Genomic DNA, 22,582 nt, shown 5'->3' with positions numbered 1-22,582 from the left:
TTGCAGTTGTATTGTCAAAAACAACGGACAATCCAATCTGACAGTTTTACATATTAATGCAGCCAGATTTTTTTTATTTTGTAATGCTTTTCCTGAAGCTTGAACATGTGGTGGATAGGAGAGGTGAGAGGTGTTATTTCATTTTCAGACCTGCATTTGGAAAAGATGAACTTATTTTCCTTTTAAAAAGCAATGATTTACTGTACTGTTAACCTTTGACCTATACCAAGCTCTGCAGTTAAACTCAGTGATCTTTGAGAACTGTGTACGGATATTTATTGAGCATATGTTTCACTTAAAGCCAAAATAATGTGAAACAAAGGGACCCTTTTTCAATCATGACACATTTGGGTCACTTACACAGCTTTAACTACTGTAAATTAGAGCTTTAATTTCCCTTTGGAATACACATAAGAGAGGCCAAACTTTATTGTTCCACACAGGTTAAAAGCAGCTCACAATAAGACAATCATTCATTGTGAGAAATATCGCACACAGAAATATAGCTTCCATTAATTAGTGCAGTCAGTCTGAGCACATGAGAAAAGCATTCCTGGTTGTGTTTAGAACCATCAGAGCACTGACTGTGACCCAACAGAAACTGATCATATACTAAGGTACTAATAAGCGCTCAATAATGACTCATAAGCAGCCAGTATGCTACTACTTAGCATGCTAATAAGAAACTAGTTATTGGTGAATATTGTGGCCTTAATTTAAAGTGTTTTAATATTCATATTTTTGGTATATCTGGGGTCCTAAATCTTCTTCATCTTTTTTGAATCCTTCATGCAGTATTTTACTGAATTATAGAGCATAAACAACCGCTCACCTTTGGTTCTCAGTGAGGTTAAGGTGGCGTTTGATGTCCAGTAGGGCCTCCTTGAGGAAGGTCAACCTCTTGACTTCATGCTGCTGGCACTGATCGAACACCTGCTCCATGCACTCCATGTACTGCGGGGTGCACTTGTTCAGCTCCTCCAGAGACTTCTCATACTTCTCTTTAGCCTGAGACACAAAACAGAAAAGCTAAATGAAACGCAAAGAACAGGATTTTGACTTTTTTTGGAGCTTATATGCTAAATGCTAAATGTTTGTGGGACTGACAGTAAGAGAACACAGTTATACTAAATGTCTTTTTGTATATTCTAATCAGTCACATTTAAAAGACCCAGTAAAATCTTAATCTGTTCTTAAACACAACATATAATCTTAAACTGTTCATTGAAATGACAACATGTCAAAAGCATGATCAATGCCAGGAGAGCCTGGATCAGCAGGGTAAGACAATATAAATAAATTAAATTAAAATACATGTTAAGTCTATCTGCAAATGTAAGAAAAATCCCTTCTGCTCAAATAATTGATGAACTCACTTTGCTTTTCTGCCTTGACTTTGTTCTTGGTGTGAGGGTGAGTCAGTGTAAATACAAAATTCCTCACCTTCAGCATGTCCTGTTTGCATTTGTCCACTTTCTCGTGGAGCTTCTTCTGCTGGTCTGGTGTGACAGAAGCCTCGGTCTTGCCGTTGGCCTCTCGGGCGGCGGCCAGCTTCTCCTCCTTGCAGGCCATGTGGTAGGTTTTTTTAGCTGCCTCCATCTGCATGAGCAAACACAGGCATCGTCAGTATCTCAAATACATGATCTGATTTGACCAATGGAGCAGGAAGGAGTCATATCTACTCAAGTCAAAGACCTTGTTCAGAGAGAAAACTCTATTCTAATATGATCAGTATAACATTAGTAGTATTATTTCCAGTACAAGAGACCAAAGTGAGTAAAAACACACAATGTCTTCGGAGTCATGTCAGGACAATGTACCAGAGCTTTCAGGGTCAGCCTAAAAGCAGCCTTTCAAAAGTGTCAAATATAAGAACATATAGTGTAATTTCAAGAACAATTAGTTAATGACTGACTCTTTAAGCTAAGCACTAATGGTTTCTGTACGCTAAACAGCAATATTTTCATGTTTTAACATTGCTTTCATCACATAGTATGAACTCTTCTTCAAATGTCAAATGTGATAGACATTAGGTGAAAGTTCTATCTTAATAAAAACATACTCTTTATACAGTCGAAATAACTGCTTTTACTTTACATGCTAGAGCTGCTTTTTGAACGTTTACATCCTAAATTTAATCTAATGTTCTCTTTTTGAAGTTTAAAATATTGGAAGAGCAAAGATCAGTGAGGAGAGATGAAGTGTGAAGATGTGCCACATGTGAGCCGAGTGGCTGCTCTTTTCGGTCTTAGAGTCGTGAAATGTGCTGCCACACACGGCATGAAGATGAGGATTCCTTCACATTTCTCCCCCCTCTCACCTCCTTCAGCTTCTTGGCCCAGGGCTTCTGAGCCTTCTTGAATCCTTCGTCCGCCTCCTTGGCCTCCTTGAAACCTCCGATCATTTGCTTGTGATAGGCCTCCTTCTGCCAGTTCTTCACTTTCTCGACGTCTTCGTTCATCAGGTTGTTCTTCACGTCTTGGTGCAGCTCGCTCACTTTTTCTGCCTCTGTCATGACAGCCAGCCATGCTCTCTCCACAGAGCCGTACTGTGGACCTGAGGGTTGGACAAAAAAAAAAAAACAGTGCAAAAACATTATACCAACCGTGTATAATCCGTTTGTGTGTGTCATGATTGAGCAATCTTTGAAATAGACCTTTCTCGATGAGCTGCCTCCATCTCTTGGACCAGGCAGTTAGCTGATCGCCGTACGCTTTCTCTATCTTCGCACGCTCCTGCAGGCAGCCCATGAGGTCATTGCAGAGCCGATGGCCATCATCAACTCTCTTGACAGCACGTTTGTAGTTCCCTACCTGAGAACATAGAGACAAAAGGGCTAAATGACCGAACTCGATCCGTCTTCTCAGACGACTCGAGGCAAAATATATATAAAGAGTGATGAAATAAGAGATATTAGTTGATATACTAGACAATTAAAGGTGTTTAAAGTAAATCAGAGAAAGATGCTTCTCTTGTGATAATGGCCAAAACTCTTTTTTTAAGCAGTGCAGTGATTTTCAGTTTGTAAGTCCTACGTTAGAATTGTGTTACACGTCTTTTAACGAGTCAAATGTGATGTAAAGCATTTTAAAGTGTTTGTCTGTTTAATGAGCTTCAACATTAGATGATGTTCGGCCTCCAACAAAACACAATCAAAACCACTCATTTCTTTAACTCTTTCTTCGACATGTTACATTGAGGTCTACAGATGACAGTAGGATGTTTGTGCTTTACTTAATCTGAACATTTACCGTCCATATCAATGGCAGTAAAAACAAAGTACAGAAACAAAATTCAGACTGGACATTAGATCATAAGTGTGGAGCACAGGTTTTGTATTTGATCTTTTTTTTTTGACAATGACAGAACAAAATATCTCTCATTATATCAATTGTTCCTCCCATTGCTATTCTCAGCTATAAAACAATACAACAATCATTTATTGAAAATGTCCTCAAGGTTTCTATAAATATGAGCGGTATGAGAGGTTGAATAACAGAAAGTTGAAAAATACAAACGGTAGCAACTCCATCCTATTCTGCATTCCCTCTGATGACATTATAGCACATGCTGCTAAAGTCATGCACATTTTAAGGTCTTTGCCACAAACAGCTTCAGCCACGTTCATTTTCTGGACAACACATCAAAACATTATTTTACATCCTGCTGAGACAAAAATGCAAAAAAAAAAAAAAAAGATTTTGTGTCAAAACTAAATTAGAGCTTTTGCTTTGAGCTTTCGCCACCTTAAGCAAGGCTGCCTTAAAAAAGCTGCCTTAAAAAAGCAGTGCTGTGTGCAGGGGGGCGTGAGCTCATGGTGCATGATGAAGGGAGGGTAGTAAGAGGGGGAGGGGGGCTTTGCTCGTGCCTGTGCATGTGTAGTTATGCAATGACATAGGCTTGTGTTTATGTGTGTGTGTGTGTGTGTGTGTGTGTGTGTGTGTGTGTGTGTGTGTGTGTGAGAGACTGCTTTAATCCTCTTGAGTGGTGTAATGCAGGCAGACAGATTCCCAGTAATGGATGACGAGGTAGAGACAGAAATATGTAGAAACCACGGATGGCATGTGCATAAGCTCTCAATGCATACATTCACATTCATGCGTACACGCGGCTCCTGGAGTGCGTGAGTGTGTTATGTGTTTGTGGCTGCAGAGCTGCACTGTGATTGGTGCCTGACATTAGCATGCATGTGTGGACACTGTTTGAGATGAGGGCGCAGCAGGAAGGCAGCGAGACAGGTGCATGACGGTATGTGTGCTAGCCAGTGTGGCTAGACTGCAGAGTCACACCAACAACAACACACAGGTGGACCGACTGTACACATGAAAACACACTTGAAGAAGAATTCCAAACGCATGGTGAAAATGTCACGGTTTGGTTGTACTTATCAGCCCACTTGTGTTACATATTCGTGTTCAAGATGATACAATCCGAGTGTTTTTTTCTCGCAGTTACTAAACATAAGCTGAGCAGAGCTGTGTAGCTAGCATGGACATGCTATAGGCAGGTGCATGTGGTGAAAGGCCTCCTCAGAGCCGCTGATGACTGAGGCTCTTTGTCTGTGTCTCTGTGGCTAAGAGCTATTACACAAAGAAGACTCTGTCCTGAGGGAATTCATTTACGCTAGTTTGCTGGACACACACAACTCACACATCCTCTTTATCTCAGCACAAGTGAAGATAGATGAGACTCGTACGATGTTTGGAGTTGTTGTGATGTGGCCTGTGATGACACAATGTACCACTAATATGATTTCTATTACTTATTAAATGACAAAGGATTGCGTTGAAGCATCTGTAGCCGACTCACAGTGGCCACAAACATCTTTAACACACTTAGCTTGGGCCTATTGGGAACTATTGTTGTCTCGTTTAACATTTACTGTATGTCCAAGTGGTTAGAGTCAATTCCAAGAGCTTATTCACTACAAGGAAACAACTTCTCTGCTTCACACTTTCTTCTGTGAACATGAATCATCACCTTTAAACAACAATAATGTTTGTCCCCTTTTCCGCAAAATGGAACAAGATCAGACAAAATGCATGCTGAGAATACACAGCAGCCAAAACCTAGAATCTTATTTGTGACATATTGAGGCGATGTTCATTTACATTGGTCCAAACTGAAATGTTTTTCCAGATATGAACGGCCTTGATTAAAACAAAAATAATGATAAAAATAATTAACTTACTTAAATAATTACTTCCAAAAACTTAAAATGCATTTTCACAAAATAAAATGTAAAAACAATTCAAGGATAAGTCAACTACATTTAAAGCTACAGACGCAGAATCAGCCTGTTCTGAGGAGGAGGGCTGTGATAGAGACGTTTATAGGCACGCTAAACTAAAGGATCAGTGTAGATTCTTTTAGGGAGAAACCTCACAGAGACGTTTTGGGGCGCTACGAGACTCATTCCAACTTGTTCAAAAGGAACATAACATTTTACCTTTAAGGGGCACTTTTGATAACTGGGGTGAATCAATTTCAAATAAGGTCTCATTTAATGAATTTCTAAACGACAACCACAGGATTAAAAAAAAAACCCAACTACTGTATGTCTATTAAGAGTAGAGTTAGGGCTGGCAGGTGGTGAGTATAACCACTGAAATGTGCCAACATGTATTCAGGGCTGCAAATGTCAATAAAATACATGAAGAAGTGAGTTTTTATCTTAAGCGGCATGAAACCTTCTTGCTTCAACAGCAGTGACTCTTTTGAAAATATATATGTGATGTGCAATATGATTCAATAAAGCTGTATGATAGGAGACGGCATAAGCAAAGATTAAAGGGCCCATTGTAGCTAAAACTCACAGTGTCTTTGTCCACCCACTGTTCTTCATGTTTTATAACGTATCTGTGATTACAACACGTCTCTTCTGAATCAAAGAAGCGTTCTTTTCTTTTTTTACCACTGACTTGGCAAAAGTTCATCTGAGAGTAGCAGATAGCTTGCTTTAGCTTCATCTGATTCCATCAATTTGGTTTGAAAGCACGACCATTCGGCCCAGGCCTCTGACTGAAAGGTAAAATATAATCATGCTGAGGGACAATCAGTGCTGTTTACATTAAATACTTTTCTTTTGTGATGTGTTTCATGTGAATGCTCATATTGTGAATGACATAGGTGAAATTGTGATTCACTGCAAAGACCTAATGGCTACATGACAAAGATGGGCTAATGTCCGGAGACGTGTGTTGCTGTGTGTGCGTACCTCCCAGAAGCTGTCCATGGTGTCGTCAGCACCAACACATTCATCGTAGGAGCCAGACATTGTCCTGGATGTGGCTAAGCACTCTAATGACTAAACCTGTCCTCTGCAGCAGAGCTGGGTTCCTCATGCACTGGAAAAGAAGAGAACAATGTCAGATAGTTTTCTATTATTTACACCAACACAGAAACAAAGCAGCCCGGTGGAGAACATGGCCAAGCATTATCGGAAGAAGCAATGGAGCAATTTTCTTCTGCATACTGGAGGCAACCTTTCAGTGTGAGGGTTTCTATGTGAGACGTTTATAATAAGGAGATAAAAATAGTCTTCCCCTCTCCATGCATATAGAGCCGTGCCCTGAGGAATGAGAAGGGCCTTCTTATAGTTGCATGTCCTAGAAAAGGAGCCAGGGAAAATGAAGCATCATCGCCATCACACAGCTCTGACCCCAGATCCTTCCAGAGCATACACACACTTCTGACACACTACATCCGAGAGACACACATGGAACGCATGAACAGCAGCCTGCAAAGTACTTTTATTACCGTGTTAACATCATTTAATATTTGCTTGTGTTTCTCTTGATCTGTTTGTTTTTGTTATTCTGAAAGGAGGACAGAGTAGATGTGTTTTGTCATGCTTGTCTTTTGTCTGCCTTCATTTATTGTGAAAGTGTCTATTTTATCAAAGCTGTGAAAAGTTCTTTTCATGCAGAAATTACAAGACGAAAGCACTGTCAAAAGATTTTCCAGTTAAAGTCAGGAACAAAATGATTGTGTAATTGCATACCAATAGTAGAGAGGAACAAATATACTAATACAACATCCCCATATCTATTTGTAAACCTAAAGATGTCCTTTAATGATGTGGCTTAATTACCTATTACCTTATAAACACTACTGACCACAGTCCTGGCTGGATTTCTTCCAACGTTTAAGGTGATTTATATTTATTTGTGTGACGTCTTGTCGATATCTTACCTCCCTGGTTAAAAGTGAAGAGACTGCCGGACGCTATATTGCTATTGAGCACTGTTTGAAGTCTAATCCATTTCGCTCACATGACTAATGGCTTCCTCGTGACAGAGAAGTCTTCATTGTCCTGCAACAACCGCCACGGTAAAGCAATCTTTGCGCCTCTATAAATGAGGTTGTGTTGATCATGTCACTGCACTGGGCTTGTTTTGTGGGTCTTAACAATTAAATGCAGTTGATTGATTCGTTCTTATCAAATTCTGCACATGGTCGGTTCAAAACATAAGTTCATAATCACTTTTTAATTCAACCTAAAAAGAGGTTTATAAACTGCTATATTAGAGCAGACTGTAATCGTTGATTCTATAAAGCACACTGCAAAGTAAGCATGTTCGAGGTCGCTGTACTCGAAGGATGACTTGCATAATTTCAGATAATATGCTGAGTCTGCACTTTACAGTCTGATGTATCCCAAGGAGTCATTTCTTTAAATATTACCAGCACCCTCCATGCTTCATTTTTCATAGTCGAGTGCAAATCCATTCCTGCACTAGCCTCAGTCCCTGAAATGAGTCATGCAAATTGACGGTCTGCGTTAGGCCCAATTTGAACCGGCCTCCCCTCACTTTCCTCACACAAAACATATTGACATAATTGCCCTTCAGAGAAGAATAAGATGTTCTGGAGATGCAAGGTCCATTTCTGAAAGGATAGTATTTTTAGTAGCAGCTCCAGACAAACGCAATGTGTGTTTTTATAGGGGCTCGACTCATCAACGCATTATCAAAGGAACGATTGTACCCAGTGTTGTTGTTTCTAGTTTCAGCTGCGGATCAGGCAATCTATTCTAGCTCAGTCAGTGTTTCTCCTGACTGATTTCGCCGAGCTGTGTGTTATCCTTGGTTACAGCCATCACACCAGTCTGTGGAGTTGTCAAGGCTTTCAGACACAAGCTATTGTAGTAATCACACAGCACAAAATGCCAAAAGAAATCTTTTATGATTGAGCAAATTCATCGTCTGATTCAGAGACAACTTGAGCCTCTCAGTTGCAAAAGGGATCAGCAGCAAAGTGGTCCACTCGCACTTCATCTGGGTTTTTATTCTTTAAAAAGAGGGCTCTGTGACTCAGAGAATAAAAGCAGTGTCTGTGCACCTCACTTTGCTATGATAGCTACAGGGTTTGTTACAGTGTGAGGCTTTTCACTGTTGGAAAACTTGTTTGACTAAAAATAAATAAATAAGTTGACTGAAAGAGCTGCATTATATCATCTGGAAGATCGTAGTCACCATTCAAACAGTGGTTATGATGTTAACCACTTGTTTGTCGAGTGCCTTTTTCAAGACTTTAGTTTAGAATGTGGCGGCTACTATTTTTGTTTTCTGGTGGCTGTGGCTTAGTGGTAGAGTTGGTTGTCTACCGACTAAAAGGTGGGGGGTTTAATCCTGAGCTCCTGCAGCCACATATCCGATGTATCCTTGGGCAATGCACTTTACCCCAAGTTGTTCTTGCTGCTTTGTCTGTGAAGGTAACAATTCCATTGTCCTTTGACACAGAAATCTGAAAATAAATGCTGACATATACAGTAAATAACATACCGTACTACTAGATTGTAACCCACCAAGAGACTCGGGCACATTCTCTTGGACAGCAAAGTCAGTGCAATGAACGAGAGCTATGATATTTGTCTAAAATGTGCATTCAAAAAATCCCTAAAGGCACAAACAACACAATCATGACCAAGAGGTTAAGTTCAGTTATTGTACTAGCTGTAGCAAACAGCTAGCAGCAACCAACTGTCTCTCAAAGCGACCATATAACGTATCCATAGAATTCTACATGTCATTTACAAAAGTGTTCACCTCCATACATTTATCAAGAAAAAGAAGAAGACATAAGACTTGCAATAAATGGAAACTAAAGCCATGTTTTGCTCCAAACTTTAAACAACTCTGCTGTGCAGTGGGACATTTCAATATGTTCATTGCTGTTATTTGTCACAATGGTGTGTTTCTGTTATTAAGCTGCTGCAATAAATAAATCTAACAAATCATTATAATTTTAACGTCTTAACAACTGAAAAGACTATTAACTGTGAAAGTTGGAAAGACCATCCAGAAAAAATATTTGAAGAAATATTTGCTAATAGCTCAGCTAATAACATACGGCAGATAATGTTAGCTGGTGATGAAAAAGAAGAGACTCTTTTAAGTGATCCAGATCATTAAGCTCAGCTCAGCCATTAGAGCTGACTAATGTCCTCTTTTGGCTCCAAGACAGCTCTTCATTTGGTAGCCTGTCATTTTGCTTTTCTTAAATAAGCCAATTAAGCAACGTTTTGATCAAAGATTGACACTTTCATGTGGATGTACTTACTTAAATTATTAATTGTAATCAAACTACATTGCATCATTCCTAGGATTATACAATTTCACATATTGCTTGGTGTAAAACATTAATGTTAAGCACTATTTCTCCTGTGTATTGAACTTGTGTTTTTCTGCTAAAAATGATTGTTTACATTGACACACTGATCACATTGCATATTCTACTGTGATACATAACTTGATATAGAATATAATATTCAGTCCAAAACAGAAACGATTCCAAATAAATCACACTCTTAATGAAGCACACATTGGCACAGCATGCAGTCAGTAAATGTGTACCTGTGGCTGAGTGGTGTGAAGAAAATATCACTCCTTTATTCTGTTGAGTGTTAAATAACAACAACAAAAAGGATTTAAGGAAACCAAGAGCTACCTCCCATGTTTCACATAAATGTTAAGTATTTTGTCATCTCCTACAAGCTACTTCTGTTAGCTAAGATGAAGCTGGATGCTAACTTTACTCTTTGAAAGTGTTAAATAGCCTGATATGAAAGGCGTTAACTAACTTACATTGTCAAACAGCTTATTTTATATTCCAAACTTAGTTTCAGGTAGAAGTTTGATTTGGGTTCATACACCTTTTTGCTTTTCTGCCTTCAATTGAATCAGGAGAAATAGATACCTGCATGTTTGCTTAGCTTAAATCTGAAAAACTAGCCAAACAGCTACTAAAGCTTTACCTTTTCATCATTTTTCCCATTTAAGCCAGAAGAAAAAAAAAACTAGAGTTAAACCACAACTAATATTTTTCTGGTACTTATGCTAAGCTAACTTGCTTCTGGCTGTAGCCCCATATTTAATTACATCAATCTTCTTCTGCTCCAAAACGCTGACTCGTTCCTTTAAGAATCAGTCTACCCCTTATTGAATTCACTTTTGAAGAGGACATTTATTCAGCACTGAGATATGCTTTGTAAAGAAATGTAACATGTGTAACCTGATGGACAGAAAATATGCTGAGAGGAGTTGTAATGACATTACTGTATGTAGAAGACCTTGATAAGTGAAACAAACTCTCTTACTAATCTCTTACCCCTTTCCCCCCAAAAATGATTGTTTTTTTCAAAAGTATATTTTCTGCCTTTTTCCAAAGCATCATGGTTTTCAAATTCAAACTCAAGAAAAGAAAAAAAAAGGTAATGGGGCAAAAAAAAAAAAAAAAAACACTAAATGCTTTATGACATAAAATGGACAAATAGTTAAGCAGTCCTGAATTAGCATGTCTACATTCCACCAGTGGACCAGCTACCTGCCAATCAGTCAAGTCCTCCAATTAGCTTCCCTGACTACAGCAACTATAGTGACATTAAAGTCAGTTAAGCTCTGGCACCTATGCCAAAATCAGAGCTCATATAACTTAAACCAATGCGTCCAGCAGATCTAGATGATGTCTAGAAGGCACGAGGATAAACACAATAATTCATAGATAGTGAAAGCAAAGATTAGACTAAACTCAAACTTGCACCACAAGACTTCTGTTGTCTGGATAATAAAAGTATTAAGAAGTTAGTGAAGATCAAGGGACGATGGGTGACTGAAGAAGCTTTTAGTTACTTAAAATGTTATAATGATTTCTATCCATAAAGGTCAGCCTCAGCTCACTACTACCGATAGAAAACACATCACAGTGAATTCTCCCTCTCGGTCCATTGCCAGTGACAGTCATGGGTCAGGATAGAAAAAGGTGGGGGATTGGGGGTGGCAAGCATTGTAGAGAAGGGCTTATACTACAGTTATTGAGGTTAATCCACCTCAATGGCTGTGAACACACCTCCTTTTCCTCACTGGTGAGGAAGGCATAACGGCGATGGTGCACTGGTTCTTAAATAAATCAGATTCTGATTAAGATTCATTGATACAAAAGAGAAAACAAATGTGTGTATAAAATGCAAAGAAATAACCGAAACATTACAACAGTGTACATTTCAAAAACACAAGAGTTTTGTGTAAATAATATTTAGATGCATCTTTCAGTTTGAAACTATTAATATCAGACACTCTTAAATGTCAAAGACACTTTTGTCACTTTAAGTCTTTTAGAAGTCTGTTGGGATTGCAGCAGCAGTTTTGCTATCTGAATGTGACAATGCTCTACATTTTAAACTTTTGCACAATTGTAAGTCACTAAAGATTCTTCTGCACATTCACTTACCATAGTTGGCTCCATAATGAAAAGAAAAACAATCCAAGAATTTGAAATCAAACAAAGTTCTGTGAAAAAAACAATTCCTTGCTGATGCACTTTTTGACGTCCAAACACTGTATGTCGTTAAAAGTTTGATTTTTATAAATTTTGCAGCTTTGACCTCTGTGGCCAAAGTGAACCCAGCGAGGACGATAAGTCTGACAGAACCAGCGTGTCTCAGAGGCTGAGGGATAATCCTGCAGTGTGCCACTTGAATAGCTTTAGAGGGGGAGGGTGCAAACTGGGGAGAAGAGCAAAGAAGCGGATAGGACGACTGAGACACAAAGACGAGAGAAAGGTTTAATGTAGATACGTTTTTTGGGTTGTTTTTTTTTTTTTTAAATCAATCTTTCTTTCTGCATAGAGACGTGTGAGGATATGTGGAGTTTTGAAAGATGGAGAATCTATTAATATACATTTTATCACTTCACATTGTGCACAAACAGCACTGCACTCCTGTGACTCTCACTCCTGTGGCTGTATGGCACTTAATGCTGCAGAAACCAAAGCTTACATGTTGAATAAAAAAAAAGTTAAAGAGAACCTCTGATCTAGAGGAGACAAATGTACCTGACACAGTCACAAGGTCCAGAGTTGACAAGCCATTTAAAGCACTGAAGGAGAACCACAACAAACATGTAAGCTTGTTACAGTAAGAAGATTTCAGCGAGATGAACTAACTTTACTCCGGCACACAATCAAGCTCACTTTGTGCTGGCTGATAAAATACCTACAGAGTTAAGAATGAGCTCTCCAGTCATGTGTAACACGGTACTGTAAAGGTCTGTGAATCTTTGGGTGTCTCACGACTCAATTTGAATTTTGATTCTTGGGGTATCGATTTGATTCAGAATTAATTTTTGATTCAAAACGATGCTGGATTCATTGATCCATGGATTCAAAATCAATTTATTAAGCAGTTTATACTTCAAGATCTACTCCAGTCATCTGCGAGTCTGGCTGAATTTCTTGTTGCTATATTTGGCCTTCTACTGAGTTAAAGAGCAAAAAAAAAAAAAAACAACAAAACAAAACAACAAAGAAATCAATTTTTGTAAGTTATGAATCTAAATTTCAAATCTTAGAAGAGATGACTCTCACAAAGTTGACGTGCCACAGATGGAAGTTGGCTCATTAGCATAATTGTTAGATAAACCTAAAATACTGAGTAATATTTATTTTTATTGGTAAATAAATAGAAAATATATTTTAATCGGCACTTAAAATCTTAAATCTTGACTTCTAAGACATAGTAACTGACCAAAATGTGTGTATTCTTCATTCTTTGTACAATTATTAGAGAAACAATCAGCTAAACAAGCACAAAACAAACATGCATTAGTAGATGGTAAATGTGCTACATGAGGTTTTAAGCTAATGCTCAACATGACCATGCAAATCTGCATGCATGCTAGCAGCTCTGTTGTACGTTATAGGCACATTGTGATGCCTTTAGCTAAATGCTGACATATTTTAGCTTAGCACGCTAACATTTGCTAAGTTCCATGATACACAAAGGGCAATTGAGGTAACTGGAAAGCCATGAGTTATGTAGGCACATTATCATAAGCTAAAGTATTGAATTTCAAGTTTGATGACAGCAAAAACAAAAAGGAAATGAAAACATCACTAAGAAAGAGGGAGGCACAAAGTTGAGATAGATGTGTTTTCTGCTTTTTTTTTAACAGTGTCAACGTGGAAATTCCAGTCTATTGCAGCTATTTTCTGTTTGTTTTCACCATATGTGACAAAATTAAAGTGGTCTATCAAGTCTTCAGCTGTTGTTTTGATATACAGTTGATTTACGATGCATTCTAATTCATTTGGATTCTGTTTTATATGCACAGCATGCCCTCCTCTTGAAACAACTGAGAAATAGGACACACAAGGACAGACAGGGGGAGGCCTTATGTACAAGCAAAGAGAACAGAGAGGAGAAGATGATGAAAATTGGGGGGGGGGGGGGAACTAGAGGACGAAAACTGGGAGAAGCAGCAGCAAGCTCAGGATGTAACATGTAGCATGTCCGACAGCCACACTGTTCCAGAGTGGTATGTAGAGAGCCACAGGGGCAGGACAGCAGCTGAACACATCAGGACAGAGATGTGATTCATCTCATGGTGCAGGCTCTTGGATGTTGCCAGGAGACAGAGCCGCCTTGTGCAGACTTCACACACAGTTGAGGCCGTCATTAAGCTGGACATGTGACCAATGCTCTGAACAGGAGCAATAAGGTCAGTTCATACAGCAGCACACACAAGATGGGAACTTGTGAAGTATGATTGCGCACTGAACCGCCAGAGAGGAAAAGAGAACTGAAGAGGAGCCATTCAAATAAAGATGCTACAATGGGAGCTGGGGACGTAAATACGAGACGCAGGAGGTGAAGGAAAAGCAGTGATGGTAGAGCGTGAGGGTGTTCCTGTGTTGTGCTGTGAGCCCTCTTCACTGCTTGCTGGGGCATGGAGAAGGAGATTCAAATTTGAACTGACATGTTGATCCAGATGGGGAGTCCGCAACAGAATTTAGGAGGAAAAAAAACACAGTCGTCCTCTTCTCTCTCTCTTCCGCTCAGCTAAAGACTAGCCAACCCAACAGAGGAAACACCTCTTGAACAGCTTTATACCTAGAAAAATGTGTTTCTTTTAATGAGTAGAACAAGGAGAAAACATGTCAGAAGAGAGCAATGGTAAGCTCGTGCTCAATGTAAACATAAGGGATCAACAGCAGCTCTGTTCAGTGTTTTCAGGCAAGGTGGCGCTTTTGTCGACATGCTAATGCATATTAGCTCAGCCTGTTAGCATGCTAATACTTGCAAAATTCCAATGACGGCAAAGCACATTTGAGGCTGATGGGAAGGTCACAAGTTTTGAAAGCACACAGTTAGAAGCTTACGTAGCAGATTAATGCATATTTCCCTCTGCTGACAGGATAAGATACTGTATCAATGACGTCATTGTAAACATTGTGACTAGGAAACTTGAGGGAGGCATTAAGCTCTCTTCCTGGTTTCATTGCAGCCCCTTCAGAAGATATTGAGATATTATGTATAAAAAATATAATGTTTTATGCTACTAGCAGAACTGTCAGACCACCAAAGTCAGGTGGATGACTATAAAGTTCTGTACAACATTTCAGTGTCAGAAACCTAAAAAATGTCTCTCCTAACTTACAACAAGATGTCACATTATTTCTGCTTATGATATCAAAGTAATCATTAATTAAAATCTCTTCATAATGATGAGTCATTCAGATGGATACTTCCTCCATGTGATGGTGTCTGCCAGATATTGCAACATAGCAACCAAGATCACAGAGTCCTCAGATGGCTTTGCCTGTGCAAGCTGTGTGGGTCAAGATTTGAAGCAAACAAGCGCAGGATGACTCAGCTATCGAATCATGAATGTCTCAGCTACAAGAAGAGAATCACGTTTCTGCATCATTGTTTGTTCCTTGCTGGGTGATGGGTTGGAGGTCTCTCCTCTTCCTGTTATCTGTTTACGTCAGGATACATCAGCTTCACTGTGTGATTCATCCAGGTGTGCTTCAGCTGAGCTCCCAGAATAACAGACCACACAATAATTCATCAGCACTGGGATGTAAATAATGAAAAAAAGGCACTGTGTTCATTAATATTAGATTGATTTCTGCAGGGGAAATGTCCTCTCTCTCCCCCTGTCCCTCAGCGGATATAAGAGAGCATGGTCAGCTCAAGGTCACATGGATGATGACGCACCGTCCTACCTGTCATCTGACAGCCCATAAAATACTTGTACTCTGGTTTAATTTTAAATGCTTGGTTTAAGACAAGGAACATCTAATGTCACCAGAGATAAGGTAACAGCCCAGCATTATGAAATGCTCTTAAAGAGAACACACAACAACTGCATGTAAACAAAAGGTAAAAAAACAAAAAAAAGGATAGAAAAACTGGAATTAAAAAAAACAAAAGTAAACTTAAAGCTCCAGTGAGGAACTTTCTGGCACTGTTGCCAAACAAGTACTTTATATTTACCTTTGCTGGCTGTTCCAGTACACGCATAACTACGGATTTTCAAATGAAAACCCCTAAGAGCAGTTAATTGTACAACTCAGAGTGGAAAACGTATTAGAAAGGGCTGTTTCACCCTGTTGTCTGCTACCTGCCCTTTGCAGCAGCGTAAGGCAATAATAACGACAATATATAAATAAACAGTCCCATCTCTGGTGGTCTAGTTTCTTTTTGTAGGTCATGTAGAGGCACCAATGTTGATTTCAGTCTTTTTTATAGTCTCAGAAAAAAACATCCCAAGAGGAATGAAATAATGAATAATTAAAATGAACGGAAGTAGCATGTGTAGCGGGCAGTTCTTCACACACAAAAATATTATTCATAATAAAAAGTCTAAAATATAAAATAAACTGAAACTAAATAAAATACCCTTCTGAAAGTAAGAAGAGAACATATTGTGTTCACTTACACATGCAATAAAAATGATTATTAGTATAGTTCAAATTAAATGCAATCCAAAAAAGATTACATTAAAGCAAACTGTGAAGTGAATCATATCACCAACTTTAGTTTTCAACTATGGCTGTCAGAGATGGAAAATGAGCTGTGTGGGCATAAACACACCTTATCCAATTAAAGTACCACAAAGGAGCCTGCATGTAGGCTCCTTTTTGAAAAGATCAACGAGTCCAGAGGCTGAACACGCAGCTCTGTGAGGCTAAACTTAGGCACAGATGTTATGCTAGCTCAACGCTAACAGCAACATGGTGGAATGCTCATAATGACTCATTGTGAACAAGCTTCTCACATTTAGTTGTTAACATTTGTTAATTAGCTCAAACACAAAATGCCATTAGTTTTGCACTTTGACCACAAACAACAGGATGAGTCTCAACACTTGATCCAAAGGCAACTGGACTTCGCTGGCAATTTCTTCAAGCTGGATGACTGAAAACCTACACTGACCACATCACAACACAAACGTATGTCTTGGCACACGCTGAAATTTCACCCAAACCATTTATAATGGGGGAACTGGGCGGCGCAAGACATACTGTATGTCCCCACATTTGTTCAGTGTGATTCAGGGCTGAACCAACTTAACCAAATCCATTCATTGCCCTCTCAAGAGTAAAACAAAGTTAATATCTAAATCTGAGACTAAAGAGAGTCCTCCCTACCGTATTAACTCAGTAAAACTCCTGAGACATCAGAGCGATTGAACTTGGCAGTTACCTGCAAACTGTTTCGCTTCCTCAACTCTTTCTCGCTCTCCCTGCAAAGTCTCTCTCATTTTACCTCTATTCTACCTTACCGTGACCTTAAATGTCTTCTTGCACAATGAAAATGTCTGGTTGATGGTTGTATTTCTCTTTTGCAGTGCTGCACCAGCTCTAAACAACAATCTAAGGCAGAGTGTAACATGACTGCTTTAAAAAACATCTCCTGACGAGCCACTCAAGCAGATCAATCAATGATCCACAGTCCTGATGACATGACTCACTAACTGCCTCTGTAACCTTGTTTACAACTATTACAAATTAAGCACTGTGTAGACATGACTTGATGCATCCGTTTATAACGACACACGTCTGTTTTACTTAGAACATTTTACTGAGGCAGCTGGCTACAGGAGGATTTCTTGGATGGTCATGAAACTCCCTCTAGAACAAAAATTACTCTACAAATCTAGTTCTAGTAAATCTAGTAAAAGTCAAAGATGCAAGGCGAGACAGGGTAGATTAAAATTGCATGACAGAGTAACAGATCCAGAGCAGCAATGCAGTGTGAAAAAGAATATCACAGAGCGTTTCCTCCTTAAGAAGAAATAGTTTGATGTGCATATACATTTGTTTTACACATTAAGAAGCTAAAATATTTTATAGGTCAATTTTGGATCTGATTAAATCGATTATAACATGGACAAGTATCTTCTCTGGAAATGTTCATAGAAACTGAGTTTTGTAAAACATTTCAAGTAGCAATGCTCTATGGAGAGACGTGCATAATGGTTATCTGTCCATTTCTTTACTTATCATCGAAAAAAACTCAACAAGTAAGACTTTAATTGCAAGGAAAAAAATAATGATTTTCATGGTTCATAGAAGATGAATTTGACTCTACTTATTAACTTTGCCTCTATGAGATATTTGTGTTTCAAATTGTGTGTCAAATTTCTCCACAAGCGTTCAACGGATTGCTTAACCATTTGGTATAATTTACTCATGTCCCCCTCAGGACAAATGGTGATTACTTTTGGGGTTTTCTGACTCTAATCCAGGAACACAGACATGATCTAGTCAATAGTGTACCATTAAGGAACTTGCTAAAGTTGCTACATGGCCAAACAATGTCAAATTAATACAGTTCCCTTCAGGCTAAAGTTCACATCATGTATAGCACTAATAAGCTCATGTTGGCGTGCTCAGAAGCTATTGAACAATGAAGCACTCAGAGGGGCAGTTCATAAAAAACAGTCAACATGTCGACATTTTTTTATGAGTCTGAAGCCCTGATGAAATAATAGCTTTTTATTAACTACCCCTCTGTGTGCCTCAGACCACTTCGATAGCGGTAAAGTTGGATCCCCACACTGAAGGGCACCAGAGGGACACACTCTTGTCAACAGTTTATGAACATTTTATAAAAGATGTTTTCCAAAACCAAAGTAGCACTCCATGCATTTAGATCTTTACTGCTAGGATGCCAATATTTGAAAATGAGATGGTAAACATGACAACTGCTAAACATCAACTTTTAGCTGAGTCATCACGTTAGCATGCTGACGGTAGCATTTAGCCAAATTTAAGAGCAACTAGCATGTAGACTGTTAAATTTAGGTTCTTTGCTGATTTCACTGTAAATCTGTCTGATGCTTTGAAATAAAATAGAACAGTAAACAACTGTATTTTGACATTTTGATATACTTGGAGCAACTACTGAACCATCAATGTCAGTGAAGATTTAGAAGATGCTTCACAAGCTGGTAAACACTGAGAGACAGACAAATATGTAAACAAACAGAGGGACAGAGAGAGAGAGAGAGAGAGAGAGAGAATTGTTGAAGCCTTCTGCCATGTTTTCTCTTAAATACAATCATACGTTTTACAATGCAGTGGACCTATATCACATACATGAAGACTGTGTTGTGATCTAACACCACATCCTGCACACTGCTGCAGTGGTTATGTAACAAATTCAGCTCTAGCCACAAGCCTCCTGACAGTGTAGAGAAAAACGGGGGGAAAAAAAGCATCCAGGGGAGGGCAGAGAGGGACAGGCGAGAGAGGAGAAGCAGAGAGGAGGAGAAGGAGAAGGAGGAGGAGGAGGAGGAGGAGGAAACGGGCATACTGTGATGGCTGGTGATGGAGGAATGAACTGTAGACATGCAGCAGTGGCTGTGTGATGGAGCAGAGAGGATGGAGACTCTGGTTCCAGTCCAGTTTTTCCTGATGTCCAGAGAGAGCAGAGGAAAAGATGAAGGGAGGGAGGGAGAGAATATACTGGGAACCTTAAATCTGGGAATGTTACTCTCCAAACACACTGGCTCCCTGCCTTCATCCCATTCAGCTGCCCGATGCTGCACTGAATACTGATTGGCTGACTTCAAACACACTGCCTCTCTGTGTGTGTGTGTGTGTGTGTGTGTGTGTGTGTGTGTGTGTGAATTTATGAGGTATGCAGGAAGAAGAAAGGGAAATCATTGAAAACAAGACACTGCTTCTGAAAATGACAACAATAAAAGGGAAATGCATTTTGAAACATTTAAGATCAAGTAATATTTTCATTTTAACATTTTGTTTATGAGTAACCGTATTAAATGTTCCACAGATTATAGCCTGTATAACTCATTTGAAAAACACGAGTGAGTGCATTCTTGGGTGTAGCGCACTCTTGATCACTGATCCACTGTCCTGTCTCTTCACTGAAGGCATAAAAAGCCCAAAAGAAGTCTTTAGAAAAAGAGTTAGAAACAAGATTCAGATAATCTGGAGAAATCTCTGTACACAGGGAATACAGTCAAAAATCAGTATTTTGGAGGCCTTGATCTTCGGCCCTCAGACGGCCCTGAATTAATAGAGGTAATGCCGTCAAGGACATCATTGCATGAGATCAGAAACAGTTGAACTGTTTTTTTCCTCTGTGTGCACATTTCGTCAATACATCCACAATGCTAAAAGGAAGCCACAAATAACCCAGATCCACGGCTGCCTTCTCTGGGCTCCAGGTCCTTTCAGACTGTGACAAAGTGGAAAACTGTCCTGCGGTCGGATGAGTCAAAATATGACTTTCTTTTGGTGAATTCTGGACGCCCTGCTCTCTGGACTAAAAAGGAGAGGGACATTCCAGTTTATTGTCCATGCGTAGCTCAAAAGGCCGCATCAGTGATGGTATGAGGGTGCGTTACTGCACACAACAGGGTAACCTGCACATATGTGAAGGCACCGTCAATGCTGCATCATATTTACAAGTTTGTGAGCAACAAAAGCTGAGAAAGTCTTTTCCAGTGAAGGCTTTGTTTATTTGAGGACAATGGAAAACCACATTCTTTATGTACTACAACAACACAGCTCTGTAGTAAATGTTGAACTGGTTAAACAGCTTCTAGAGTGTTCAAAGATAAAGTGATGCTCCAGAGTGATAAACTTGAACATGTCCCTGCTTTTTTGAAACCAATTGCTGAAGTCAAATTAGAACTGGGCCTATAATTTTCCAGAAGTGATACATAATTCTCAGTTTCTACATATTGTCCTTTTCAGATTTTAAATCAAATATGTGCAATGTTTTTTTTTCTTTTCTTTCCAATCAGCACATTCTGTTTTTCTCAAATTGCTGTCAAGAGAGAAGTCTTGCCTATTGCATGGGGCGCGCACCCTTACATATGAGGGACTGTGGACGTGCATTAACCATGTACACATAAGATCCATGAACAGCTGACCAACAGAGCCATCAATAGAGCCACTATGCAAAAAATCTTGGAAGCATCTATGAATGAGAAATATCATATTCTTTAAATACGAGCTTAGGTTGCAGTATCTTAGCTATACCCTTTAAAATGCAGCTTTTACTTCAATATGTTAAAATATTTTAAACAGCCTGGTGGACTGCAGCAGAGGCCTCAAGGTAAATATGACCATGATAACAAGACATTTAGAGGAGATGACAAGCAGACGCCAAAGTTTGCACAGGGATGCGTTCACTGAATGAGCAGACTATAATCATCTTACGTCCCTATTTATACTCACCTCTAATACCCAGAAGCCATTTAGGAGGAGTAACTGGCTGATTACACGGACTTGTAACTGGACCACAGACTTACTAACAGTGAAAGTCGGATCACATTAAAAAAATAATAATAATAAAATTAAAAAAAACTCGGGTTATAAAAGTAAAAGTCTCATCAGGTTTACATTTTGAAAAAAGCAGTGGCCCAAAGAAAAAGAGCGTTCATTTGTCTTCATAATGTCCTTCAAATTGGCACATTTCGAACATGTTGTGTTTATTTGAAGCAGTGCACAACAGAAGCCAATTTGGATCTGAGAGTGATGGATGGATGGATCTGCTCAACCATGAGCCAAAGCAGTGCTGGTGCTTGTTAAATAAAAGAGGGAAAAATAAATAAGTGTGGTGTAAATGTTTCTATGTATGAATTGGCGAACCGGCCTGAAGTCATAAACAGCGTCCTCCCCCACTGGTAGGAGGAAGGAGCACTGAACAGCTCGAATTCTAACTCGAGGAAATTAGAATTTCACCAGCCTACTTTTCAAATCTTCGAGGCCAAAGGCAAAGTGTGTCAGTGAGCAGCAAAAATGTCTTTTTCTATGACAACCAAAACTCTTGTGGAGTATTATCACCTTAAAGACTTGCTTCCCCACTTCTGACTTTTCCTCGAAATAATCCTATCTCCTTCTTGACCTGATCTAAATCTCAACTTTTCAGAAAAAAAATAACATTGAAAAAGTAAATCCCGTACTGTGTTTAACCATTTTGTTAAAAATGTACAAATGTAGCATACTTTATGAGGGGCTTTTTGCCTGTATTAGATCAGACAGCTGAAGAGAGACAGGGTGACACGTAGCAAAAGGCCGACGGTGGACTCGAACCCAAAGCCGCTTTATCGCATTTACACGAGGGCTACTTTTTGCTACAAAGGGCCGATGCTGACCGCTATCAACTTTAGCTAATAAATGATCTGTCTGTCTGTCTGTCTGTCCAAACTGCACACGATCCCTGGAGAAGTCTTTACTGAACTGGTTCATCATGTTCCCATGATGAGCCCTCCTGCATATACAAACAGCGATCTGTGCACATCAAACAGCTGCTAAACCTCCCTGCTGCAGCACGGGCTCTATCATAACGCACACAAGACACACAGATCACACGGGGGAAATCGATAATCACTCCTGAGTGATCATTCTCCCTGGTGAGACAGACATGGCTTCTCTCAGTGAGAGCGCAAAAGGAGAATTACCCTCCAAAAAAAAAAAAAAAGACATATACATTGATTACTGCTATCAAAAGAGGCAGCAGATCAGGGAGTGTGATCAGCTGTAAAGACAACGCTACATTAGCATTGTAATCCTCCTCCTGTAAGTGATCTATTAGTGATCATGCAGTACACTCATGCACAGAGTCGAGCACATCAAGAATAGTTCAATAAAAAAAAAAAAAAAGCCATTTCCTGGCCTCCAGTTAGACCGCTGGCAGGCCGGAACACCCTCATGAAATATTAACAGCATTGACAAAGAGCTATTAATTACCAAAAGTGGTGTGTTTAGCTAAATAAATTATACACAGGGTCCCTAAAAGAGAAAGTCCCTGTTCAAG

The 22,582-nt window shown here is 39.3% G+C and overlaps 1 protein-coding gene across 4 annotated transcripts in view; it reads right to left on the bottom strand.

The window, feature by feature from the left end:
* pacsin1a (protein kinase C and casein kinase substrate in neurons 1a) overlaps nucleotides 1-22,582 on the bottom strand; it is a 40,903-nt gene that overhangs the window by 5,155 nt on the left and 13,166 nt on the right. For 3 of the 4 annotated variants that reach the window (XM_079359683.1, XM_079359685.1, XM_079359684.1), the window contains 5 exons: nucleotides 6,218-6,347; nucleotides 2,657-2,813; nucleotides 2,321-2,556; nucleotides 1,444-1,599; nucleotides 833-1,008 (listed from right to left, as the gene is read on the bottom strand). In XM_079359683.1, the coding sequence (XP_079215809.1) occupies nucleotides 833-1,008; nucleotides 1,444-1,599; nucleotides 2,321-2,556; nucleotides 2,657-2,813; nucleotides 6,218-6,277 (785 nt within the window). In that variant the 5' untranslated portion in view covers nucleotides 6,278-6,347. Of the gene's footprint in view, nucleotides 1-832; nucleotides 1,009-1,443; nucleotides 1,600-2,320; nucleotides 2,557-2,656; nucleotides 2,814-6,217; nucleotides 6,348-11,730; nucleotides 11,964-22,582 lie in introns of those variants that run through there. The other variant, XM_079359686.1, reaches the window with a different exon arrangement.

Source organism: Symphodus melops (genome assembly GCF_947650265.1).
Source record: "Symphodus melops genome assembly, chromosome: 13".
NCBI lineage: Eukaryota > Metazoa > Chordata > Actinopteri > Labriformes > Labridae > Symphodus > Symphodus melops.
Note: the sequence above shows the minus strand (reverse complement) of the source record. Positions and strands in the feature narration are given on the sequence as shown.